The 27,009-nt window shown below is 46.0% G+C and overlaps 1 protein-coding gene across 1 annotated transcript; it reads left to right on the top strand.

Moving 5' to 3' along the window:
- The first annotated feature begins 1,311 nt into the window (after window positions 1–1,311).
- On the top strand, window positions 1,312–26,353 carry LOC132832408 (zinc-binding protein A33-like). The gene is made up of 6 exons (XM_060850371.1): window positions 1,312–1,723; window positions 2,091–2,186; window positions 2,280–2,513; window positions 3,352–3,374; window positions 4,547–4,662; window positions 24,968–26,353. Exons 1-6 carry the CDS (start codon window positions 1,313–1,315, stop codon window positions 25,516–25,518), a joined length of 1,431 nt encoding a protein of 476 aa, XP_060706354.1. The 5' UTR covers window position 1,312; the 3' UTR covers window positions 25,519–26,353.
- Window positions 26,354–27,009: the final 656 nt, after the last annotated feature.

Raw genomic sequence — 27,009 nt, 5'->3', positions numbered from 1 at the left:
AGGACTTGTACACTCAATAGTAAGGCCCTGGAGGGTGTTGCTGAACAAGGAGACCTTGGATTGCAGGTTCATATTTCCTTGAGGATGGAGTCACAGGTAGACAGGAGAGTGAAGGGGCCGTTTGGTATGCTTGCCTTTATTGGTCACTACATTGAACATAGGAGTTGGGAGGTCATGTTGTGTCTGTGTAGGACATTGATTAGGCCATTTTTGTATTATTGTGTGCAATTCTGGTTTCCCTCCTACGAGAAAGATGTGAAACGTGAGGGGGTTCAGAAGAGATTTACAGGGCTGTTGCTTGATTGAAGAGTTTGAGCTGTATGGAGACACTGGATAGGTTGGGGCTGTTTTCCCTGGAGAGTTGAAGGCTGAGGGGTGATCTTATGGGTTTTTTAAAAAATCATGAGGGTCATGGATAGAATAAATCGAGGAGATATTTTTCTTGGGTTGGGTGGGTCTGGAACTAGAAGTTTAGGGTGAGAGGGAAAAGATTTAGAAGGGGCCTAAGGTGCAACTTGTTCACGCAGTGGGTGGTGCATGTTTGGAATGACTTACCCAAGGAAATGGTGGAGATTGGTACAATTACTACATTGAAAAGATACCTGGATGGGTTTATGAATTGAAAGGGTTAGAGGGATATTTGTCAGGTGATAGTAAATGGGACTAGATTTATTTATGATATCTGGCCAGCATGCACAAGTTAGACTGAAGGGATTGTTGCCGTGCTGTACATCCCGATGGATCTATCTTTTGGCCAAACTAAACTGGGGTTCATTCAATTATCGGACCCTCCTGGTCCCTCCAGTAAACAGCATATTGCACACGTTAGAAACTCCATGGTTTGTTTGTTGGAATTGTTGGGAAAGTCTTTGTTCTCCAAAGACTATACAGACTCGAACGGCTAAATAGATGGTGCGTGTATTTTTTTAATGAATAAAGTAAATTGTTGAACTTTTAAAAATCTGCAGGCAGAAACAAGATGAAGATTCATAAAGCTAAACCTTGCAGCTTTTTCTGCATTTAATGAACATCTAGAGCATGAGCCCTCCCTCAGACTCCGTCCTATCCTCCCTTCTATCTCACTGTCCCTCCACCAAAAGCAACTCTCCCGGCACCTTCACCCTCCTAGGACTGGGTCAAAACCCTGTCAGCTTGTTCCCAGGTCAAAACCTTTATAAACCATAGTTACTGATTACTCTTCTCTGATAATTCGAGTGAAATCCATCGGTAAGTGATTGAAAAGGAATGTGTTCACCAGCGCAGTCACATTGAAACTGAAAGTGGTTTGAATCAGGAAGTGCTGAGGTTGATCATGGCTTCCAAACAGCAGCTCCTGAGACTGACCGAGGAGGCAATTTGTCCTATTTGTCTGGATTTCTTCACCGATCCGGTAATCCTGGGTTGTGGACACAACTTCTGCCGCTCCTGTATCACCCAGAGTTGGGAAAAGAAGGAGATAAACACCTGCCCGCAATGTAGAAAGGTGTTTCCGGAAAGAAACCTCAGGATAAATCGGGCCTTAGCGAATCTGGCCGAGGAGGCTCGAAAATTAAAGCTGGATCCGAACGAGAAGGAAAGTAAACCTCACTGTGAGGTACATCAGAGAGAACTGGAGCTGTTTTGTGGAACTGACAGAAAGTTGGTCTGTGTGATGTGTGTCACTGCACCGGAACACAGAGAGCACCGCTTCATACAGATTAAAGAAGGAGTTCAAGTATACAAGGTAAAGAGGAAATGTTTAAAAGCTGAGAATTGTGTCACAGGTTTTTTACTAACCGCTGCCACACCATCTGCAGATTCTCGGGAACACCAACATTCTCCCGGGAATGGATTGTGATGCTTTTATTTGTTTTGTTATTATCTCCGTGTTCCCCAAGTTTAATTGGTTCCTGGAACTCCCATTGTAATCCAGTTCCAGTTCCATATGGAGAGTGTATGGGCGGGTGTCTGTCTGTCTCCTCCTGAAATCTGTTACTGCCATCCTCACTGTTTGTGATTCATTTCTTTCAGGAGGCAGCTTGTCGGAAGAGAAGGTAGGATATGTTCTTTACTGCTGCGATTTCATGCTGCGATTTCTCTTCCAATTCCAGGCTAAACTGAAATCTGCCTTAGATTCTCTCACAGAGAAGAAATCGGCGGTTCAAGAAACTGAACTGACCCAGAAACGGAAGATTTCCGAAGTGAGGGTGAGGTCTCCCTGTGCTGATTTTCTGGGATCTCGGTTAGTTTTGTTCCCTTTACCGCGGGACATTAATGAGGTTTCACATTTCATTTGGTAGGAACAGGCGAGCAGTCTGCAGACCCACATCACATCCGAGTTCACTAAAATGCACCAGATTCTCACCGAGAAAGAGCAGCGTTTACTCAGAGATCTCAGGGAAGAAGAGGAGAGGATTGTAGAACCAATGGAGAAAAACCTTCGAGAGATTCAGGAGAATTTAAATTCTATTGAGGACAACCTCTCCAAGTTGCAGAAACAGATGGAGCAAAAAGACGAGCTGATGTTTCTGAAGGTGAGGGAAGATGTTGCAGGTTATTTCAGACAGATTTCGGACATGATGACAACTGTAAAAATAATATGGAATGTCGTGTAAATACGTGAATTGAACTTGTGACTGTCCAGAGGTTCTGTTGTTGTCACTGAAGAAGGATCATAAGACCATAAGACCATAAGACATAGGAGTGGAAGTAAGGCCATTCGGCCCATCGAGTCCACTCCGCCATTCAAGCATGGCTGATGGGCATTTCAACTCCACTTACCCGCGTTCTCCCCGTAGCCCTTAATCCCTCGAGACAACAAGAATCTATCAATCTCGGCCTTGAAGACATTTAGCTTCCTGGCCTCCACTGCACTCTATGGCAATGAATTCCACAGGCCCACCACCCTCTGGCTGAAGAAAGGTCTCCGCATTTCTGTTCTGAATTGACCTCCTCTAATTCTAAGGCTGTGTCCACGGGTCCTAGACTCCTCGCCTAATGGAAACAATTTCCTAGCGTCCACCCTTTCCAAGCCATGTGGAAAACAATGCTCCCGAAGCGTTCTCTCTGATTTCTTTCCACAGATCCTTCCAAAGCTGCTGAGATTTTCCAGTAATTTTTGTTTTTTTACTAACCGCTGCCACACTATCTGCAGATTCTCGGGAATACCAACATTCTCCCGGGAATGGATTGTGATGTTTTTATTTGTTTTGTTATTATCTCCGTGTTCCCCAAGTTTAATTGTTTCCTGGAACTCCCATAGTAATCCAGTTCCAGTTCCATGTGGAGAGTGTGTGTGTGGGCGGGTGTCTGTCTGTCTCCTCCTGAAATCTGTTACTGCCATCCTCACTGTTCGTGATTCATTTCTTTCAGGAGGCAGCTTGTCGGAAGAGAAGGTAGGACATGCTCTTTACTGACACTCTGCACAGTTTGGTCAGTAACTAAGAGACGGGTAATTATGGATTTATTTTCTGGCCAATGGTGTCGCTTGAAAGGGTGATTCATCGTATAACAGTAACTCCGGTTATGGTTCACACACACGTTTTTTATAAGAAGAAGATTGTTATAGGTTTTAAACAGTATTAGATTTTATGACGCTGTTCTGCAGCATTGCAAACAATGACAAGATGCCTGTAAATACAGCCTGGTTCCGAGGCTGGAAGTGATCACTGCCCTGATTTTTGTGACTGTTTGTGTGACTGTGACCTTCCCCCTGACCCTGAGAGAGACACATGGACCATGTTTCCAGGGACTGGCCATTCCTGTCCCTGCATGGCTCCTGACCAGCCCTAGACACTCAGAGTAGAAAGGGGGAATCATTTTTGTTTCACTTTTTAGAACACTAACTTGCACCGTAGCCTTTATAAAGGGAAAAATAAATGCAAAATGAGAAAAGAATCTTTAATTTGTGTAACGTCATGTTCTGAGTACTTTGCATGAGAGTTGGAAAGTATAGAAAAGTGTCACTGAGCTATGAATCCAGGTGATTGCTGTTGGTTTTAGCGGATATTAAAGGAGGAAAGAGGAATAGAAAGATGGAGAGGTTCAGGGAGGGCATTCCAGAGCTGAGGGTCTGGGCAGCTGAAGGCCCAACCTCCAATGGGGGTTGGGGTGGGGTGGGGGTGGGGTGAGGTGGGGAGAGACTAAAATCGGAGATGGTCAGAGGCTGGAAGTAGAGGAGCAGGATTCTCGGAGGGTTGTGGGACCCATGTATTACACAGTTGGATATGAGGTTTTTAGATGTTTCCGGTTTTTTGTCTCAGTTCCACAAGCTCTGTTTATAATACGGCAAGGGGATGGAGCAAACGTATATTATCTCCTGCGGTGTGTGATGTCTCAGTACCTAATCTGTTATCAGGACATGGGCTTTTCTCCGGACCTGGGTGTTTCCAATCCTTGCCCTTGCATATCGAATTCTTGTTGGATCAGTTACAAAAATAAGATGAACATTTCACTTTCTATCCCATTGACTCAAACATGAAAAATGCGGAACGCTTGAATATGTAAATGTTTTGATAAATGTTCGAACAAAGCAGAGTTTATGATGTCATCTGTTTAATGTTTACAGGATTAGTGAGGAGACAGAGGCACTCTCAGCTGCTGATGGCTCCCTGTCTCTCGCACTGTTCACTGGCCCTTTACAGTACACAGTCTGGAGAGAAATGATACACACTATTAACCCAGGTAAACACGTGTATTCATTTTCCTGATGGTAGATCCAGTTATGTCGGGTCTCGAAGGCCCCAGTTTAAATTCTCACATCACTAGTTGTTAATTCTGGGAGACTCTCCCTGGAAACATTGTATTTTCTGTGGGTCCATTTGGATAAGTGTCTGAAGCCATCAGCTCTGTGTGTCAGAGCAGTGAAGGGTTCTGGATTAGAGTGGTGCTGGAAAAGCACAGCAGGTCAGGCAGCATCCGAGATGCAGGAAAATCGACGTTTTGGGCAAAAGCCCTTCATCAGAAATAGCCCTTCATCATCTATTCCTGATGAATGGCTTTTGCCAGTAACGTCGATTTTCCTGCTGCTCAGATACTGCCTGACCTGCTGTGCTTTTCCAGCACCACTCTAACCTAGACTCTGGTTTCCAGTAGCTGCAGTCTTTGTTTTTACCCAGTGAAGGCTTCTGTCGAACCAGAGGAGTAGAGCACGGAAACAGGATTTCTAGAGTAGACTGGGCTGGCTCCATCTGGTGTGACATTGGAGGAAAGGTTTTTCTCATAATGTCAAAAGGCATGTAGACATTTAAGAGCCAGTGTTGACAGGCACTTATCTAAAGGGGGTTGTGAGAGAAACAAAACAGAAATCCCTTGGAAAGCTCCCCAGGTCTGCCAGCATCTGTGGAGAGAAATCAGAGTTAACCTTTCAGATTGAGTGATCTTTCTTCAAAGCTGTTAATAGCTGATAAAAGTCGGTTTATATGCGGAAGGTACAGTGGTGGAGGAGGTAAGTAGGAAATGACAGGTGGGGTTAGTCCGAAACAGAGAGAAGTACAGTTAGAAAGACGAAAGAGTGGATAATGATTTGGTTAGGAGAGTGAATACCTGGTGATGGAGACTGTTAGTGCCAAATAATAGGCAGAGTGTAATTGCAGTGAAAATAAAACCTGGTGTGTGGGTTAGGGGGCTAGGTCATGGCAGAGCTCTGGGACTAGAATTATTTTCCTTGTAATTGAGTCCAGACAACTACAGGGTCCGGAAGTGGAAAATGAGATGTCGTTCTTCCAGACTGCGCAGAACTTCAGTGGAGCACTGCAGGAAGCCAGAGACAGAGATGTTGCCCAGAGAACAGGATGGTATGTTAAAGTGGTTGGCAACTGGAAGCTCAGGGTCCTTTTTCTTAAATGGCAGAACTCAGATGCTTTGATTCCCCAATACAGAGGAGACCACCTTGTGAACAGTGAATGCAAGAGACTAGATTGTGTGAAGTGTGACTTCACCTTGCAGGTGTGTTGGACCCTTGGATACGGGAGGTAAATGGGAAGGCGTTGTACCTTTGACAGTTGCTGAGGATGTTGCCGTGGGCTGTGGGTGCCTGATGGGAGTGAAGGAAGAGAGCACCAGGGTGATTGGAAGGGAATGATCCCTGCAAAACGCTGACAACGGAGGGGAGGGAAATATATGCCTGGTGGTGACATCTTACTTGCAGGTGGCGGAAATGGTGGCTGATGCTCTCCTGGTTGTGGATGCTGGTGGGATGGTAGGTTAGGACAAGGGGAACACGATCGGTGTGGGCAGAAGTGTGGGAGGTGTCGGACCCGATTGAAAGCACTCTCAATGGTGAATCCTCAATTGAGGAAGGATGTGGGCATTTCCAATGCTCCCTTGTCAAAGTTGCTTTGTCAGAGCATATATATTAGATTACTTACAGTGTGGAAACAAGCCCTTCGGCCCAACAAGTCACCACCGACCCACCGAAGCGCAACCCACCCGTACCCCTACATTTACCAATTACCTAACACTACAGGCAATTTAGCATGGCCAATTCAACTGAACCACACATCTTTGGACTGTGGGAGGAAACCGGAGCACCCGGAGGAAACCCACGCAGACACGGGGAGAATGTGCAAACTCCACACAGTTACTCACCTGAGTCGGGAATTGAACCTGGGTATCAGGCGCTGTGAGGCAGCAATGCTAACCACTGTACCACCGTGCCGCCCAGCAGATGGAATGGAGACGGAGGAACTGGGAGGATGGAATAGAGTGTTCACAGGAAGCAGGGTGTATACTCTACGTAGCTGGAGAGACGGGATTATAGTGGATATTATTGGTTAGTCTATCCCCAGAAGTGGAAACAGACATGTCAAGGAAGAGAAAGAGGAATCACAGATCGACCAGGTGAAGGTGAGGGTGATGTGGAAGTTGGACATTATCAGTGTGAGAATGAGGGGGAGGGGGAAGTGGATGTTTGAGGGGGAAGGTGGGATTTAGATAGTTCAGCGAAGAGAAGGAGTTGAAAATACTGAGAGATTGCATTGTTTAACGGAAGGTGCGTGATGGTCTTACTAAAGTGGTCAATGATGAATACTATAGCAGATAAATACCAACTGAAAGAACTGTGGATGCTGTAAAAAAGAGACAAAAACAGAAGTTGCTGGAAAAGCTGGCAGGATCTGTGGAGAGAAATCAGAGTTAATGTTTCGGATTGAGTGACCTTTCCTCAGAACTGATGGCAGCTCAGAAAATGTCAATTTATATGCAGACATTAGTGTGGGGATTGGGGTAAGAACTGTCTGATATCTGGGCACAGAGCCTAAAGACAAGGAAAAACAGTTGGAATCGATAACAGTCTGGCTCAGAGGGTGAGGAACTGTTAATGGGGATGGTTTGTGGCTGTGTGGGCTGTGTGTAATACCAGACTCTGAATGATGAGGCCTGATGTGTTGGGGTTGAGGGAAGGACATGGGAGCGCGCAATTCTTAAAATTATTGAATTCCATATTGAGTCAGGGAGGCTGCAGAGTCCAGAAGTGGAAAATGAGGTGCTGTTCTTAGGAAGCCTGAGGCAGAGATGTTGGCCAGGGAACAGGGTGATGTTTAAAGGAGAAGGCAACTGGAAGCTCAGGGTCTTTTTTATAGACAGAATACAAGTGTGCAACAAAGCAGTCACACAGTCTATGCTTTATTTCCCTAATGGAGAGGAGAAAACATTGTGAGCAGTGAATGTAGTAGACTAAATTAAGAGAAGTGCAGATAAGGTATTGCTTCACCAGGAGGACTGTTTGGGCCCTTGCATACTGAGGAGGGAAGAAGGAAACGGACAGGTGCTCCATGTTCTGCAGTTGTAGATGAAGGTGCCGTGAGGCTGTGTGGGGCTGTTGGGAGTGAGGGAAGAAGAGTCCAGCGTGTCCTGGAGGGAACAGTCTCAGTGGAAGGTGGACAAGGGAGGTGAGAGGAATATGTGTCTGGTGGTGGCAGAGATTATGGCTGATGATCTTCTGTATGTTGGTGCTGGTGGGATTACAGGTCACGACGAGGGGAACCATATCACTGTTGCAGAAGGGAACAGAAGGGATAAGGTTTGAAATGTCAGAGATGGGTTGGACCCAGTTGAGGGCCCTGTCAACAACAGTGCTGGGGAATCCATGGTTCAGGAAAAGAGTAGACATTTTCAAGGCTCCTTTTTTGAAGTTGGAAGGATTGGAACGAATGTGATGGAGACGGAGAATGGAATGGAGTATTTACATGAAGCAGAGTGCGCGAATGTACAGGCCAGCTAACTGTGGGAGTTGGTGGTGGGTTTATTGTGGATATTATTGGCCAGTCTATCGCCAGAAATGGAAACAGGAATGTTGAGGAAAGAGAAGGATGGATCAGGTGAAGGTGAGAGCAGGGTGGAACTTGGAATCAAAATGAATAAACTTTTCCAATTCCAGATGAGAAAGGGAGGCAGCACCGGTGATATCATTGATATACCAGAGAAAGACTCATGTGTCGGACTGGAATGGGAACAAGAAATGTTACATATACCCCATTAGGAGACAGGCAAAAATGGGGGCTTAGATGGGTACCTATGGTCACCCCTCTGACTGAAAACAATGAGGGGTGTTAAAAGAGAATTGAGTGAGGATGAGCTCGGCCCAGGGGAGGCGAGTGTTGGTGGGTGAGCATGGTTCAGCCTGTGTTCCAGGAAGAAGCAGAGAGCCTGAGACCATCCTGGTGGGGGATGGAGGTGTAGATGAATTGCATGTCCATGGTAAAGAGGAGGCAGCTGAAGCCGCAAACTGGAACTTTTGGAATGGGCATAAAGTGTCAGAGGAATGGCGGATGTAAGTGAGCAGGGACTGCAGCAGGTGAGACAAGACTGAGTCATGGTAGGGAATGATGAGTTCTGAGAGGCAGGAGCAGACAGAAAGAATGGGTCTGCCTGGATAATCCTGTTTATGAATTTTGGGAAGGAGGTAGAAGCGAGCTGTGCGGAGTTGTGGAACTATAAGCTGGAGGTAGTTGGTGTGGGGGCAGATCCCCAGATGAAATGAGGTTGGTGACCGTGGTTGATGTAATGACCTGATGTTCCATCATGGGATCACAGATTAGACGCAGATAGGAGGAGGTACCTGAGAGGGATCTCAGCTTCTACAATGTGGTGGTCAGTTTGCCGACTGCTACAGCCCCACACTGATCTGCAGGCTTAATAACAAAGTCAGGCTTGGATCTGAGGGCATGGAGCATGGTGCCACCTCCGTCTCCCATTCAGAATTGAAAAGGTTTATCGATTTTGTTTCCAACTTCCACTTCACTCTCACCTTCACCTGGTCTGTCTCTGAACCCTTCCTCAACATCACTGTTTCTATTTCTGGGGATAGATTGGCCACTAATAATCCACAATAAACCCATAAACTACCACAATTACCTGGACTTCATGTACTCGCACCCTGCTCCCTGTAAAGTCTCAATTCCTTTCTCCTAGTTACTCCATCTCCATCACATTGATTCTGACAATGTTAACATTGACAAGGGATCCACCAAAATGTTCACGTTCTTCCTCATCCAAGGATTCCTCTGGGCTCTCAAGTGGGACCAACCTATCTCTCGCACTTCAGCCCTCACCCCCTCTCTTCCCTCCTGCAACAGTAATAGGGTTCCCCTTGGCCTTACCTGTCATCCCAACAGCATGAACATCCAAAAGATCATCAGCTGCCATTTCTGCCACTTCCAGCGAGATGCCACCACCAGAGATCACACACCTCCCCTCCTGCAGGAACCGTTCCCTTTGGGACACTCTGGTTACTTCCAACACCCCCACACAGCATCATAGCACTTTCTCCTGCCACTGCTGAAGGTGTAACATGTGTCCATTTATCCTCCCTCCTCAGTATCCATGGGCCCAAACACGCCTTCACCTCCGTGCACTTCTGACAATCTAGTCTACTGCATTTGCTGCTCACAATGCAGCCTCCTCTCTATTGGAGGCATGAAGGGTCAACTTCAGAACACTTGTATTCCGTTTCCAAAAAAATACCCTGAAATTCCAGTTGCCTTTTCACACACCACACTGTAACCTGGTCAGCACCTCTGTCTCAGGCTTGCTGCAGTGCTCCAATGCAGGTCAGTGTAAGCTGGAAGAACAGCACCTCATTTTCAGCCTGGGGATCCGGCAGACTCAATATCAAATGAAATAACTTTGAGGTCTGAGCACTCCCATGTCCTTACTCCAACCCACACAACCATGCCTTGTTATCACAGAGTCTGTTTTCCACACAAAACATTGTTAGCCACTAACAGTCTCCTTTAACAGCAAATCACTCCCCTACCCAGATCGTTATCCAATCCTTTGTCTATCTAACTGCTCTTCTCTCTCTTTGGGCTCAATCCCCACCTACCATATACTTCTCACCGCTTCACCCCTCCCCCCCAACCCACCCCAGCTTCTGTATATAAACTGACATTTCCCAGCTCCCATCAGTTCTGAGGAAGGGTCACTTGATCTGAAACGTTAACTCTGATGTCTCTGCACAGATGCTGCCAGACCTGCTGAGCCTGATAAATATCTATAGGTGTAACGTAATCTAATATTAAACAAGACATGGATATTTATAAATTTCCAGTTTGTAGATAGTGAGATTGTTAGAATCACAAAATCCTTCCATGTGAAAGCAAGCCATTCAGCCCATCGAATCCACACTGACTCTCTGAAAATCATCCCTCCAGGACCCAATGCCTTCACATATTCTATTAACTCCACCTTTCCCATGGCTAAAACACAAAGCCTCCACTTTCCTGGACACAATGGACAAAAGCTGCACATCTTTGGACTGTGGGAAGAAACCAATGCAAACATGGGAGAATTACAAACTTCATACAGTTCCCTGATGCTGGAATTGAACCCAGCTCCCTGGTGCTGTGAGGCAGCAGTACTAATCACAAAGCCACTGTTCCAATATTTTCAGTAATCCTATTCATCAAGCAGTGAACTCAATGTCCGCTCATGACATTTTGAAGAGGTCCAATTCAGTCTGAGTCTACTTATTCAATGAAATGTTCTTGGTTAGTTTTCCAAGCGTTCAGAATGTGAGAAGGTGCGGGATGGTCCTGCAGGAGGGAACAGGTACCTGGAAAACTGCAATCACTTCCAAGTGAGGGAAGGGTGTGATTTGGAACATTGGGATGTGGCAGAAAATGAGCTACAAATCTTCGCACTAACTTCCCCAGTTAACTGTTGCTGGCTCATCCCCTTCCTATAACTCTTTTTCCTCACTGAAATATATCTTTGATGTGAGTCATGTGCTGTTCTTTTTAGCGTCTGCCATTGTTCCTCAAATATCTTACAACATAGAACATAGAACAATACAACGCAGAACAGTCCCTTCAGGCCTTGATGTAGCACCGTCCTGTGAACTATTCTCAGGTCGACTCCCTACACAATCTCAAAATCATCCATGTGCTTATCTAAGGATTGTTTAAATCTCCCTAATGTTTCTGAGTTGACTACATTAGCAGGTAGGGCATTCCACGTCCTTAACACTCTCTGTATAAAGAATTTTGCTCTGACATCTGTCTTAAATCTATCACCCCTCAATTTGTTGTTATGCCCCCTCGTACACGCTGACATCACCATACGAGGAAAAAGTATTTCACTGTCTACCCTACCTAATCCACTGATCATCTTGTATGTCTCTATCAAAACACCCCACCCCCACCCCTGCCTTCTTCTTTCCAATGCAAACAGACATAAAACTCTCAGCCTTTTCTCATCAGAACTTCCCTCCAGACCAAGCAACATCCTGATAAATCTCCTCTACACCTTTCCAATGCTTCCACATCCTTCCTGCGATGGGGTGACCAGAACTGTACACAATATTCCAAGTGTAGCCGCAACAGCGTTTTGTATAGTTGCAGCATGATTCCGGAACTCAATCCCTCTACCAATGAAACCGAACACACGATATGCCTTCTTCACAGCACTATCTACCCGGGTGGCAACTTTCAGGGATCTATACACATGGACTCCAAACCCTCTGCGCATCCACACTACCAAGAATCGTTCCATTGACCAAATACTTTGCCTTCCTATTATTCTTCCCAAAGTGCATCACCTCACGTTTAGCTGCATTGAACTCCATTTCCCATCTCTCAGCCTATTTCTGCAGTCCCCTCCAACCTGTAATATTCTGCCAAACTGTCCAGTACTCCACCAACTTTACTATCATCTGCAAATTTACTAGTCCATCCACCTATGCCTGCGTCTAAGTAATTTATAAAAATGACAAACAGCAGTGGTCCCAAAACAGATACTTGTGGCGCACAACTCGTGACTGGACTCCAGACTGAATATTTTCCATCAACTACCATTCACTGCCTTCTTCCAGAAAGCCAGTTTCTAATCCAAACTGCTGAATCACCCTCGATTCCATGCCTCTGCATTTTCGCCATCAGCCTACCATGTGGAACCTTATCAAAGTTTTTACTGAAGTCTATGCATACCACATCAAATGCCCTACTCTCATCTGCATGCTTGGTCACCTTCTCAAAAAACTCAATGAATTTTGTGAGACATGACCTGCCCTTGACGAAACCATGTTGAGCATCTGAAATCAAATCATAGCTTGCTAGATGATTATAAATGTTATTTCTTATAATCTTTTCCAAAACATTTCCTACAACATACGTAAGGCTCACTAGCCTCTAATTACCTGGGTCACCTCTGCTGCCCTTCTTGAACAATGGCACAACATTTGCAATTCTCCAGTCCTTAGGTACTAAATGTGGAGATAACGATGACTCAAATATCAAAGCCAACGGCTCTGCTACCTCCTCCCTCGCTTCCCAGAGAATCCTCGGATAAATGCCATCCAGCCTAGGGGACTTGTCTACTTTCATTCCTTCTAGAATTGATAACATCTGTGCGTAACTAACCTCAATCCGTTCTAGTCTAATATTTCGTACCTCCTTCTTCTCCTTCACAATATTCAACTTTTCCTGAGTGAAAACCGATGAGAAATGTTCATTTAGCCCCTCTCCAATCTCCACAGGGTGCACACTCAACTTCCCACTACTGTCTTTGATTGGTCCTATTCCTACCCCCATGGTCCTTATATTCCTCACATACCTGTAGCAAGCTTTAGGGTTCTCTTTTACTCTATTTGCTAAAAACTGCTCCTGTCCTCACTTTGCTCTTCTTAACTCTCTCTTTAAATCCTTCCTCGCTGATCTGTAACTCTCCATTGCCTCATCTGTACCATCTTGCCTCATCAACACATAAACCTCCTTCTTCTTCTTACCAAGAGATGCAATTTCTGTAGTAAACCACGGTTCCCTTACTTTATCACTTCCTACCTACTTGTCAGGGACATGCCTCACAGGAATACGCAATATCTGTTCCTTAAACCTCCTCCACATTTTGATAGCATGTATCCCCCCAGTCTATGCTACCCATTCTATGCATCCTGAATCTTGCCTAATCGCATAATAATTGCCCTTGCCCCATCGAAACTAAACATTACTGAATTATGGTCACTCTTTCCAAAGTGCTCACCTACAACTAAATCAAACACCTGGCATGAGTCATTACTGCGTGGCTTGATGGCTCAATGATTAGCGCTGCTGCCTGACAGCTCGAGTGTCCCAGGTTCGATTCCAGCCTTGGGCAAACTGTCGATGTGGAGTTTGCCCATTCTCTCCATGTCTGCATGGGTTTGCTCCAGATTCCTCCCACAGTCACAAAGATGTGCAAGTCAGGTTGATTGGCCATGCTAAATTGCCCAGGACATTGCTTAGGCCAGTTTTGAAATGCTGTGTGCAGTTCTGATCTCCCTCCTATTGAAAGGCTGTTGTGAAACTTGAAAGAATTCAGAAAAGATTGACAAAGATGTTGCTGGGACTGGAGGATTTGGGCTAAAAGGAGAGGCTGAATAGGTGGGCCTGTTTTTCCCTGGAGCATCAGACACTGAGGAGTGACCTGATAGAGATTTATAAAATCATGAGGGGCATGGATAGTATATTGTTAGGTGCATTAGTCAGAGGGAAATGGGTCTGGGTGGGTTACTGTTTGGAGGGTCAGTGTGGACTTTTTGGGCTGAAAGGCCTGTTTCCCCACAGTGCAGCCTGCCCTCTTGTTGGCCCTTCGATATACTGTGTCAGGAAACCCTCCTGCACAACTGGACAAACACTGATCCATCCGACCTGCAAGAGGTATAACATTTCCAGTCAATATTGGGAAAGTTAATATCCCCATAATGACCACCCTGTTCCTTTCAATCCTACTCAAAATAATTTTGCTAATTCTCTCTTTCACCTCCATGGAATATCTTTGATGCTAAGTGCTTTCCCCAGTCCACTCCAGCAAGCTCAGCCATCATTCCTTTGCAATTACCTTTGTTTAAGTTTCGCACAGTTATTTTCCAACCAAGATCCTCCCTTTCAAACTGAATGCGACATTCATCCATGTTATGGTCACTGTTGACTCTGACATCATGTAGCTAACCTGCCTCATTACACTTCACCAGATTCAAACTGCCAAATATAAGGTTGAATTCACAATATTATTATTCTAGAAACAATGTGCTCATAGCTCCCTTTACTAATCTCTCTGTTTAAATCAACATGCTGATAAATGTCACCCAGGTTTAATGCTACTTGCACTTTTTATCTCCTGATTATTTTCTGCCCCACCGTGTAGCTACTGTTTGGGGTCTTACAGACCATTTCTGCCAAACTATTTACTTTATTTCTTGCCTTCACTCATGTGGCGTCTATATTCTTCTGATTTCAGATTATTTCTTGCTGGTGTATTTACTTCATCCCATTTCCACAATGCTATGCCATCGCACTTTCATTTCTGCTTGTCCTTTTGAAATTTACATTTTAGCGACATGCAGTATCCCCTCGTTTTTTGAAAGAGTAACAAAATGGATTGATGATGGCAAAGCAGTGAACATGATCTAAATGAACTTCAGTAAGGCATTCGACAAGGTTCATCATGATAAACTGGTTATCAAGGTTAGATCTCATGGAATACTGGGGGAATTAGCCATTTGGATACAGAATTGACTTGAAGGTAGAAGACAGAGAGTGGTGGTGGATGGTTTCTTGTCGGACTGGAGGCCTGTGACAAGTGATGTACCACAAGGATCGGTGGTGGGTCCAATACTTTTCATCACTAGTAAAAATGATATGAATGTAAACATAGGAGATAGTTAGTAAGTTTGCAGATGACAAAACGGGATCATGATCAGATGGGGCCAATGGGCCGAGGAGTATCAGATAGACTTTAATTTAGATAAACGTACGGTGCTGCACTTTGGAAGGCAAATCTGAGCAGGACGTCCACACTTAATGGTCAGGTCCTGGGGAGTGTTGCTGAACAAAGAGATGTTAGAGTGCAGGTTCATGTTTCCTTGGAAGTGAATTCGCAAGTGGATAGATTAGTAAAGAAGATATTTGGCATGATTTCCTTTCTTGGGCAGAGCATCGAATACAGGAGTTGTGCGGTCATATTGCAACTGTACAGGACATTGCTTAGACCAGTTTTGGAATACTGTGTACAGTTCTGATCTCCCTCCGATTGGAAGGCTGTTGTGAAACTTGAAAGAGTTCAGAAAAGATTGACAAAGATGTTGCCGGGACTGGAGGATTTGGGCGAAAAGGAGAGGCTGAACAGGCTGGGGATGTTTTTCCCTGGAGCATCAGAGACTGAGGAGTGACCTGATAGAGGTTTATAAAATCATGACCGGCATGGATAGTATAAATAGACAAGGTCTTTTCCCTGGGGTAGGGAAGTCTAGAGTAGAGGGCTTAGGTTTAGGGTGAGAGTTAAAATGGACCCAAGGAGAAATGTTTTCATGCAAAGGATAGCACATTATTGGAATGAGCTGCCATAGGGAGTGGTGGAGATAGTCACAATTACAACATTAAAAATGCACCTGGATGGGTATATGAAGAGAATAGATTCAGATGTATATTGTCAAATGCTGGCAAATGAGATTAGGTTATGATATCTGGTGGGCAAAGACGAGTCAGACTGAAGGGTCTATTTCCGTGCTATACATCTCTCTAACTCTATGATTCTCAATGAGAGAATCAATCTGTGACCAGTGATGTCACAGGAAGAGCAGTGTGATGATGAAAAGTCATCTGTTTTGATGATATCAGTTGTGGTGGAAAGGTTCAGTGGTACAGTAGGAACTAATACATTGCATTGTTCCTAATAGTAATGCAGGAGATTAGAAAGAGGTCCTCAATGGTAGTAATACCTGTGTTCTTCCCAGTCCCATGTGCTAGTGAGAGTAGGAGTAGGAGGATAATGTGCAGCTAAGGAGCTGAAGTAAGGAGCAAGAATTTAAATGTTTGGACCTCTGGGACCTTTGCTGGGATAGAAGTGACCTGTCGAAAACAGATGGGTTGAAGCTGAATTGGAAGGGGATAAATATCCTGAAGGGGAGTTTTACTAGTGCGACTTGGTAAGCATTAAACTAGTAAGGGGGGAGTGGGTGTATTTATATGAGCAAAGAAATGAGGTGCAGTAGATAAAGGGAGCAAATTAAGTACTCAAGGTAGGCAGGAGCACAGGAGAGAGTGAGATAAGACTGAGCAACTGAACAGCATCTATTTAATGCAAGAGGCCAGACAGATAAGACCGATTAACTTAGGGCATGGATGGGAACACAGGATTGGAATATCATAGCTATTACTGATGAAACGTGGCTCAGGGAAGGTGAGGGAGTTATTGTCAAGATAGAATGGGAGGCACGAAAGGAGGGGTGTGGCATTTTTAATTAAAGATAACATTATGGCTGTACTTAGGGAGGATACTCCTGGAGACCATCCAGGGAAGTTATTTGCATGTAACTAAGAAAGACCACTTTGGGATTGTATAAAAGCTCTCAGATAGACAGTGGGAAATTGAGAAGCAACATGCAGGGAGATCTCAGTTATCTGCAAGATTAATAGGGTTGTAATAAAAGGGAATTTTAACTTTCCAATTATAAACTGGGAATGCTATTGTGTTAAGGGGTTGGATGACTAGGAGTCTAAGTGTGTCCAAGAATATTTTCTGATTCAATATGCAGGTGCACCTGTATTTCCTGGAGAGTCGACCTTAACGAAATTTATAAAATCATGAGGAGCATGGATAGAGCAAATAGACAAGCTAGGAGAGGGGGTGTCCAGGACTAGTGGGCAGACGTCTATGGTGAGTGCGAAAAAATTTAAAAGGAATCTAAGGGGAAAATGTTTCATGCAAAGGGTGCTGCGTGTATGCAGTGAGATGCAGAGGGAATTGTAGGGGCTGGCACAATTCCAACTTTTAAAAGGCATTTGGATGGATAGACAAATAGGAAGGTTTAGAGGGATATGGTCCAAGTGCTGGCAAATGGGACGAGATTAAATTGGATGAGTTGGTCCAACGAGTCTGTTTCCATTCTGTGTACCTTTATGATTCTAACAGCATCTCCGGTGAGGCCGCATGGGGAGAACTTCATAAAAACTGGGGATTACATTGTTAGGAAAGTACTATAGACCCACACCAGTCAGAGATTAAGCACTGATAGGTAGAGAAATCTCAGAGGAATGAAAAAAGCAAAAGGGTTGTAACATCGGAGGAATTCAGCTTCCCCAGGATGAACTGGGACAGGGAGATTGTGAAGGGCTCGGACAGGACAGAATTCTTACCAATTCTCCACGTGATCTATTTAAGGCAGTGTGTAGAAAGTCCAACAGGAGGCAGGGCCGCGCTGGAATAGCTGAGATTCACCAAGATGTTGGCTCGGCTGGTGCGTTTCACCTCTGAAGACAGACTGGATCGGCTGGAGATGTTCACATTGAAGCAGGGAAGGCTGAGGGGACAGCCTGATGAAGGTGGAGAAAGTTATGAGGAATGGAATGGACAATAACAGGTGCATAAATTTAAGAGAAGGAGCAGGGTTTTCGAGGTGAATTAAGGCTAATATTTCCCCCCAGATCATGGTTGGCATCAGGACCTCACAGCCTGAAAAGAGATAGAAATCTTTGCAGCATTTAGGAAGTTATTCAAATGGAATGATAAAGTCACACAGGATGGAAGCCGACTCTTCCATCCAATGAATCCACAAAGAACAGATATCCTGAACAGACCCTAATCCCATTTGCCAGCATTTGTTCCCTATCCCGCGATACCGTTCCTATTCACATTCCCATCCTGATGCATTTTAAATGTTGTAATTAGACCTACCTCCACCACTTCCTCTGGCAGACCATTCTATACACGCACCACCCTCTGCATGAAAAAGTTACCCATCAGGTTCTTTTTAAATCTTTCCCAACTCACCTTAAATCTGAGCCCTCCAGTTCCGGAGTCACCTACCCTGGGGAAAATACATTAGCTCTTCACCCTATCCATGCCCTTCACGGTTTTATAAACCTCTAAACGGTCACCCCTCAGCCTGCTATGCTACAGGGAAAAAAACTCCCCAGCCTATTCAGTCCCTCCCTAAAACTCAATCCCTCCAGTCCCAGCAACATCTCTGCAAATGTCCTCCACACATTCTTAAGCCTCACAACATACGTACCCATGGTAGGGTGACGAGAATCACTCTCCAGTGTGCTGCACAGCCACAACATGATGCCCCAACTCCAATACTCAATGCTCTGACCAATGAAGGCAAGCATTGCACACTTCACTGCCCTGTCTACCTGCAACTCCACCGCAAAGAACCATGTATCTGCACGCCCAGGCCTCCCACTCAGTAACACTCTCCAGGGCCACACCATCAACTGGAATAGTCCTGGCCTGGTTTGCCCGACTAAAATTCAACACCACACATTTATCTAAATTTACCTCCATCTGCCACTCTTCAACCCACTAGTCAGCTGGTCAAGGTTCCATTGCAGTCTAATATAATCTTCTTTACTGTCCAGTGGACAATATTTTCATGTCACCTGCCAGCTAATGAACCATGTTAGACAAATAGGAGGCGGGGAGAACACAGCAAGCCAGGCAGCATCAGGAGGCAGACAAGTCGACGTTGTCGGGGGTGGAGGGGGGGGGGGGGGGGAGGGGTGGGTGTCGGAAGTAGGATGGTGAAGTGGGGCTGCTGAAAACAGGCAAGGGGTTGGTCGATGGGTGGAATGAATCCAATTGGTGGCTAGGAGTAGTGCAACGGAGGGGGAGGGGCTGGGAAGGGAGTGGGGGAGGGGAAGGGAGGTGATTTGAAATTGAAGAACTTATTGTTGAGTCCTACAGGCTGTAAACCCCCCAAACGGAAGAGATGTTTTTCCTCCAATTTGGGGGTTCACTCATTGTGGCAATGGGGGAGGCCAAAGATGGTCATGTCGGAAAAGGAGTGGGAAGGGGAATTAAATAGGCAGTGACTGGGAGGTCCGGTCAGCCCCTACTGACCCGGCTGTGATGCTCAGCACACTCTTCCCTCAATTTACGTTTGATCTCTCCAATGGAGAGAAGATCACATCGGGAGCACCTGATGCAGTAAACCAGGTTGGAAGAGAGGCAGGTGAACCTCTGTCTCACCTGGAAGGACTGTTTGGGGCCCTGGATGGAGCTGAGTGGTGTGGTGTATCGGCAGGTTTTGCACCTTTTCTGGTTGCAGAGAAAGGTATGTGAGAGTCCGGGTGCATGGTGGGGGTGTCGGTGGTGGGCTGTCGGTGGGATGAGTGGCACAAACTGAGGACTGGTGAAGGGAACAGTCCTTGTGGAAGCCAGAAAGGAGTGGGCAGGGGATGATGTTATTGAAGGTAAGGTGAAGTTGGAGTTGGAAGAAGTGTTTGAGGATGATCTGTTGGACGCCGAGACTGGTGGGGTGGTAGGTGAAGGCAAGAGGGTTTCTGTATTTACTGCGTTGAGGTGGGAATGTTTAGAGCAGTGGAACAGGGAATGGAGGTGGAGAGGTGGAGGGCTGTCTGGATGAAGGAGGGCGGAATGCACATTGTTTGAAAAAGGTGGACACCTGGGATGCTCGCGAGTGGAATGTCTCCTCGTCCAAGCAGATGCGGTGGGGGCAGAGGAATTGGGAGAATGGGGTGGAGTTCTTGCAGGATACTGGGTGGGAAGAGGTGTGGTCCAGGTAGTTGTGAGAGTCTGTGGGTTTATAGCAACCCCATGTGGAGACTGTTGCCAGAGATTGGAACAGAGAGATCAAGAAGGGGAGGGAGTTGCCCGAGACAGACCAACTTACAAAGCATGCCTCCAATATTCACAAATGATTTATATATAGGTCCAAAAGCAGTGGAATCCAGCACCAATCCTTGTGTCTCCACTGGTCTTCAGTCTGAAAAGCAACCATCTACCATCACACTCTATCTCCTACCTACAATCCAATTTTGTACTGTGTCAGCCAGCTCTCCCTGAATCCCATAACCTTACTAACCAGTCGACCCTGCAAATCCCTGTTGAATGCTTTGCTGAAGTCCATAAGGACAACATCTACTGCTCTGTCTTCATCAATCTACTTTGTAACATCTTCGAAAATTTCAATCAAGGCGCGATTTCTGACTTACAAAGCCATGTTGATGACTCCTAATAAGAGGGTCATGTAAATCCTGTCCCACCCTTTCCAGTAACTTACCGACCACTGCTGTGAAGCTCACTGGTTCTATAGTTCCCTTGCTTTTCCTTACAAACTTTCTAAAATAATGGCAACAAATTAGCCGACCTCGAGTTCTGGCACCTCACCTGTCGCTGTTGTTCATACAAATATGTCAGCAATGGGTCCAGCAATCTCTTCCCGAGCTTCTCTAGTTTCTGGTCACGGGAATTTACCAATTTTTACACAATTGAAGACTTCAACAGCACATCCTCTTCTGTAATGTGAACCCTTTTGAAGACATCACTATTTATTTCCACAAGTTCCCTAGCTGTTGGGAAATGGAATAGAATTTGATAGGCCATTGATGACCACAATGGGCTTAAGGGCCTCATTTGATGCTGTGTTTTTCTATGGCTATGTAGGTTGGTTAAATAAGTTGGCTGGACAGCTGCTGTATGATACAGACTGACAGTAACAATTCAGGTTCAATTCCTACTCTGTGAACATCTTGTCTTCTCATGCATGCCTCTTCAGTGAGGGATGGTGACGCTGACAATAAAAACACCACCAGCTTTCACTCTCAGATCAGACAGTTGCCTCTGGGACTGTGTTGACTTCACTTTCTTTTTGCCTGTGGCTCAAGCAGTGGACAATAGACAATAGGTGCAGGAGTAGGCCATTCATTATGATCATCGCTGATCATCCTCAATCAGTATCCTGTTCATGCCTTATCCTCATAACCCTTGATTCCACTATCCTTAAGAGCTCTATCCAACTCTTTCTTGAAAGTATCCAGAGACTTGGCCTCCACAGACTTCTGGGTCAGAGCATTCCATCTACCCACCACTCTCTGGGTGAAGTAGTCTCTCCTCAACTCTGCTCTAAGTGGCCTACCCCTTATTTTTAAACTGTGTCCTCTGGTTCGGGATTCACCCATCAGCAGAAACATGCTTCCTGCCTCCACAGTGTCTAATCCTTTAACAATCGTATCCGTCTCAATCAGATCCCCTCTTAGCCTTCTAAACTCAAGAGTATACAAGCCCAGTTGCTCCAATCTTTCAGCGTAAGATAGTCCTGCCATTCCAGGAATTGACCACGTGAATCTACGGTGCACTCCTTCAATTGCCAGAATGTCTTTCCTCAAATTTGGAGACCAAAACTGCGCACAGTGTCCCAGGTGTGGTCTCACCAGGGCCCTGTACAGCTTCAGAAGGTCCTCTGTGCTTCCTTCTCGCAGATTCTGTCAATAACTAAAAGATATAATTTTTAGTGCAATGTTCACATTACCTCAGCAAAATGATTAACCTTCTTAATTACTCACAGTAACCTTAATTAAGTAGCAATATCTTCACACCCTCACTCATCCCCACATTCTATGCCTTCCCCCACATATTTCCCTTTCACTTCCTCCTGTCTCACACAGTAGAACACCAAGATCACTCTGTCACTGGCAATTCTGTCGGTTACCTCTGTTTTAAGAATGCTTCTTGTTTTTAAAATTCTTCCTTGTGAAGACATCCCTTCCCCTCACATCACTCAGGCCTCACACTATCCCCCATTGTCTCACCCGCACAACTCCCATTACGACCCCAAAGTTGTTCTATCTCCTCTGAATAACGTAAGTATTTAAAAACCCAAGCGACTCAATCACATCTCACTGATGCTGTTGCAAATAATTGCAACATCCCCATAAGCACCTCTTTGTCAAAAAAAAAGGAAACCTTAAACCCAGGTTCTCACAGGAGAGATGTCAAAGAGAGAGGGACAGAGAGAGGGTCAAAAAAACTGACTGCTTGCCAAACCAAACCAAAACCAGAGTTAAGCGGACTTTGCAGACCTGGACACTCCTCTTCGATTATACAAGCGTTTCATTAAACTAAAAATGCCTTTGCCTGAGGCAGTATCTGTTATCCCTGATCAATTTGTCCCGAAAATGTATACAAACCAGAGACATCGGAATCTGTGTTTATAACCCCTCTAAAAAACACAAGGACAACCTAACCTTAATTCAGTAGCAATATCTTCACACCCTTACTCATCCCCACATTCTATGCCTTCCCCCACACATCTCCCTTTCACTTCGTCCTCCCATCTCCCTGATTCTCCTTGTCGAGTCATCCTCCTCATTTACATTCCCCCTCCCCATCCCCTTTGCTGCCAACTTCCCTCTCATTTTCCCTTACACCCTGCCTCTCCCCTCCTCCACAGTCATGAACTCTCACACAGTCCACCTCTTTATTAATCCCCTCACTCTCTCCTCAGTTTCCTTGTTCCTATCCCTCACTGCATCGCCCTTCCATTTCCTCACCCTCCAATCCCATCACTCTTCCATGGTTTTCACTCTCCACACCCTCCCTGTAACCAACACTCCCTCCTGATCTCCCACCACACTCTCTCCTGCTCTCATTGTCTCCATGCTGCTCACTCCCCACTCCCATCTCTGACCCTACTCACCCTACCCACCCCCAACCTCTCCCACTCTCTTTCTGCCATCCTGCTCACTCTCCACTCACTCTTCCCTCTTATTCACTGTCCCCTTTAGCACAACTTCCCATCCGGACACTCTCCCCTTGACCTTGGTTTGCACCTGCCAATAACCATCCCTTAGCCTGGCAGACCATGGCCTCACTGCATTCTCCACCCAACAACCCACTCACCTCCATATTCCCCACATCCATCCATTCCTCTTGATTGTTCACCATTCAGTCCTCCCCACCCTCCCTTCATTATCTGACCATAACAATTCTCTCTCGCTGCTACCTCACTCTCCCATCCTCCCTCTCCTTGTCACTCCACATCCCCCTGACATTCTGCTTGCCCACACCTCCCCATCGATGCCCCCTCACTCCCTCCTGCTCTCCCATTCCCCTCAATCTCACATCACCTCCTGATCACTCCTCCTACCGTCAGCTCATTCTTCCCTCTCCCTCACTAACCTCCAGAGCACAGCTTCCCAATCCGGTCACTGCCCACTCAACCTCACTGTGCCCACACCCTCTTCTTTGCTCTGCCCCTCACTCCTACCTCACATTCCCTCTCCCCTCCACTCCATTCTCCATTATCACTCTGCTATGACTTCCCCCACCCCTGATTCTCCCTCCCCGTTTAATCTTGCCTCCTCTTCCCCTTCACACTTGCCTCCACCTCTCTCCCCTTCACCTTATCTTCACGTTCACTCAACTCCTCCACATTCCTCCACACAGACTTCTTCAAATTCTGAGACCCAACTCTGTCCTTCCTTTGAAGCCTCCATCCCACATTCCCCTCATCTTAACTCTCCTCTCCCCTGCTCGACTCCACGTCATCCTCCAGTTCACTCACTTCCAGAATTCCCACAAGACCTTATTTTGCACTCTCTCACTTCCTCACGTGGATTAATTCTCTGGCATCTTAACACATCCTGATGTACCCTGTCACTTCTTGCCACTCACACTCCTCTCCCACTCACTCTCACCTCCCATGGCCAAAATGAACCTTTATTTCTCCCCTCCAGCTCAGCCATCCTTTCTTCCTCACTCCCACCTCCCTTTCTCTCTTCCCCTCACTCACTGTATCTCCACCTCTCAACTCTCCCACTCACTCTCCTGATTTCCAAGCCTCAAGTGTTCACTTATTTTGCAGACCTCCTGTTGTCACCCTTCCATTCCATAGAATAACTCACTCTCCCCTACAGCATTCCAAACATTCCCCTCCCCTCATAAAACCACCAACCGTCTCCAATATCCTTACTCCGATTCCAATCGTTCCCTCCTCCACCACTTACTCCATTTCCTCACTCTCCCTGTCCTGGGGTTAAATAGCTCCCCTCATTTCCTCCCATTCTCCAGATGCTCCCCTCCCACTTAGCTAAATTCTCCTTTACAAATGCACTTTCACTCTACCGTCCCTCAGTCTCCCCACTCCCTTGCAGCTCATCACTCCTACGTCCCCTCACTATTCCCATTCCCACTGCCTCACATCACCTCACTCTCCCCTTTTCTTTTGCATTCTCCGACCTGCCATTGCTCTCACATGAGTACTCAACCCTCCCATTGCTCTCCATCTTCTGAGCTTCTCCGCATTCTCCAAACCTCTCTCTCTCGTACTGCCCCTTCACTTAGCCCTCCTCTCTTTCCTACCTCTCCTCAATCACAACCCTCTATCCAAATCTCCTCACTCTCCCTCTATCTTTAACCATCCCCTCCCTCCTGCGATAGGGTTATGATTAGGGTTAGGGTTCTATTTTTCTAGTGCACTTCATGTTCCCACTCACATCCTTCTAAATGAGCCCTCTCATCTCCCTCACTCATCCCTCCCCATCCCTTCGCCTTTCCCATCTTTCCTCCTCATACCTCCGCTCTGCCTCACTCACCACACTCTCCCTCACTCACTCCCCTTTCCCTGTATCCTCCCCCGTATTCAAATTCTGTTTTTCCAGACTCTTTTCATCTTCCCTTCACTCCAAACCCCCGCCATCGCTCAACCCTTCACTTCCTTCTCCCCTCTCTCTTCCTCCCTCTCTCTGACGGTGTTGTTTGATCTCTCCCCCAGTTCCAGCCTCTCTGACTCTGGATCCAAACACAGCACACCCCCAGCTCATCCTGTCTGAGGACCGGACCGGTGTGACACTCGGAGACAAACGGCAGCCGCTCCCTGACACCCCGGAGAGATTTGCTTCCTGGGAATGTGTCCTGGGATCAGAGGGATTCACATCAGGGAGACATTACTGGGAGGTGGAAGTGGGAGAGAAGACCTGGTGGTATCTGGGAGTGGTCCGAGAGTCTGTGATGAGGAAAGGGGGGACTATCCCGAGCCCGGAGACTGGATTCTGGATTGTGAGGCTGTTACCCGGATGTGGTTATTTTGCCGCCACCTCCCCCTCACGGACCCCCCTCTCCCCGAGTGTGAATCCCCGGAAGATCGGGGTTTTCCTGGACTATGAGGGTGGACAGGTGTCATTTTACAATGCGGACACCATGTCCCATCTCCACACTTTCACCCACACTTTCACTGAGAGGCTCTTTCCCTTCTTCCATCCGGGATGGAATGACGGCGGGAAAAACTCCGCCCCGCTGACAATCTGCGGGATTGAAGGGCACTGACACATCCATCCCATAATTTCACCCCGTCCCCCTGCCTCCTGCCAGCTGTAAACTGATGGGGGTCAGTCTCAGTCTGGGGGAGAGAAGGAGGGGGAGAGAAGAAACAAACGGAAGCTCAATTGTAGAGAGGGACTGACTGGGTAGAATGAGCTGTGAGCTGCAGGAACCCGGGGACCTTCCTGCCTGTAATGTTGCTCCACAGGCGGGAGGTGGCGCTACATGACGGTGTTGGCGATGAATCAGTCAGTGGGTCTCAGACTGGGCTCAGGGGAGTCTTTCCAGGTGGGACACCAAATCATTTCCCTGCAGGATCAGTGGAGTCTTTCCGGGGGGAAATTTAAAATCATTTCACTGCAGAGTCGGTGGGGTCTTTGCGGGGGGACTGGGCTCAATCAAAATAAACATTTCAGACTGATCTTCTTTCGATTTCCATCATGTGCCAGTAATGTACATGATTTAGTAACATAGCGAGACTGGTCTTGTTTTGTTCAGGTTTGTAACTATTGTCCAGAATTTTGCTGCTCTTTCATAAAATTGGAAAATTTGAAAACCTCAGATTTGAAAGGGATGGGTGAACTGATCATTTATGTCATAATCAGATAATATTTAACCCTGTTTGAAACCATTCAGCTGGTACAAACTGCAATGTAGTTGGAATTACAGTTATCACTTGTCCCTGAGTTATCATCTATCATCATTATCTGCACTGAGAGAATCCTTACGTCAGCCCAATGAAAATGTCTGTTTGATAAAAATCATTAATTACTCTTGCACTCTGTGCGCAGAACCAGTTCAGATTTTGACAATGTTTACGTTTATGTCATTATAATTTATATTGGAGGGCAGTATCAAATTTGAAAATAGTTTCTTCAATCAAATCAACATCTGTGATTCACTAGAGTGTAAGTAAGGCTTTTTTTTTAAAAAAAAATACTTCATCAATAAATCCAAGTGAGTAAACCTGTTAAGATTGTATTTGTCAATTTCTCCAGAATATGTATCCATATACCTTGCATTCCAACTTCGTCTGGATTATTTTAAAATTCACTATTTCAAGTCAATGGAGTGTTAGCGGCCTGGAAATTATCCCACATTTACTCTGGACCTTCAGTCATTCCTACCTTCTTTCGGGTCTTAGAATCAGAGATTGATAGCGTCCTACACCATAGAGAGAGGCCCTTCAGCCCAAACTGGTCCATGCCAACCAAATGGTCTATCCACACTAACCCCATTTCCCTGCACTTGGCCCCGATCCTTCTAAACCTTTCCTATTTCTCCAAATTTCTTTGAAATGCTTTTCATGCACCCGTCTGAACCACTTCGCTGTCAGCTTATTCTGTATGCAATCCACCCTCTCTGTAAAATCATTGCCCCTTTTTACTCTTTTCCCGCTATCTGGAAACTGATGTTCTCTTTTCCTTGATTCTGTAACCCTGGGTAAAAGACTGAGTACATTCACCCTATCCATGCCTCTCATGAACTTATTCACTT

The sequence above is a fragment of the Hemiscyllium ocellatum genome, chromosome 35, assembly GCF_020745735.1.
Source record: "Hemiscyllium ocellatum isolate sHemOce1 chromosome 35, sHemOce1.pat.X.cur, whole genome shotgun sequence".
NCBI classification, from domain to species: Eukaryota; Metazoa; Chordata; class Chondrichthyes; order Orectolobiformes; family Hemiscylliidae; genus Hemiscyllium; species Hemiscyllium ocellatum.
The sequence above is the reverse complement of the archived record's forward strand: the minus strand, read 5'-3'. Positions and strand labels throughout refer to the sequence as shown.

Bases quoted from the DNA above. Each gene is read 5' to 3' on its own strand.
- LOC132832408 (XM_060850371.1), top strand. From the start codon at position 1,313: ATGGCTTCCAAACAGCAGCTCCTGAGACTGACCGAGGAGGCAATTTGT. The intron at 1,724-2,090 runs GTAAAGAGGAAA...TTCCAATTCCAG, and splicing joins AAGGAGTTCAAGTATACAAG to GCTAAACTGAAATCTGCCTT. The intron at 2,514-3,351 runs GTGAGGGAAGAT...CATTTCTTTCAG, and splicing joins ACGAGCTGATGTTTCTGAAG to GAGGCAGCTTGTCGGAAGAG.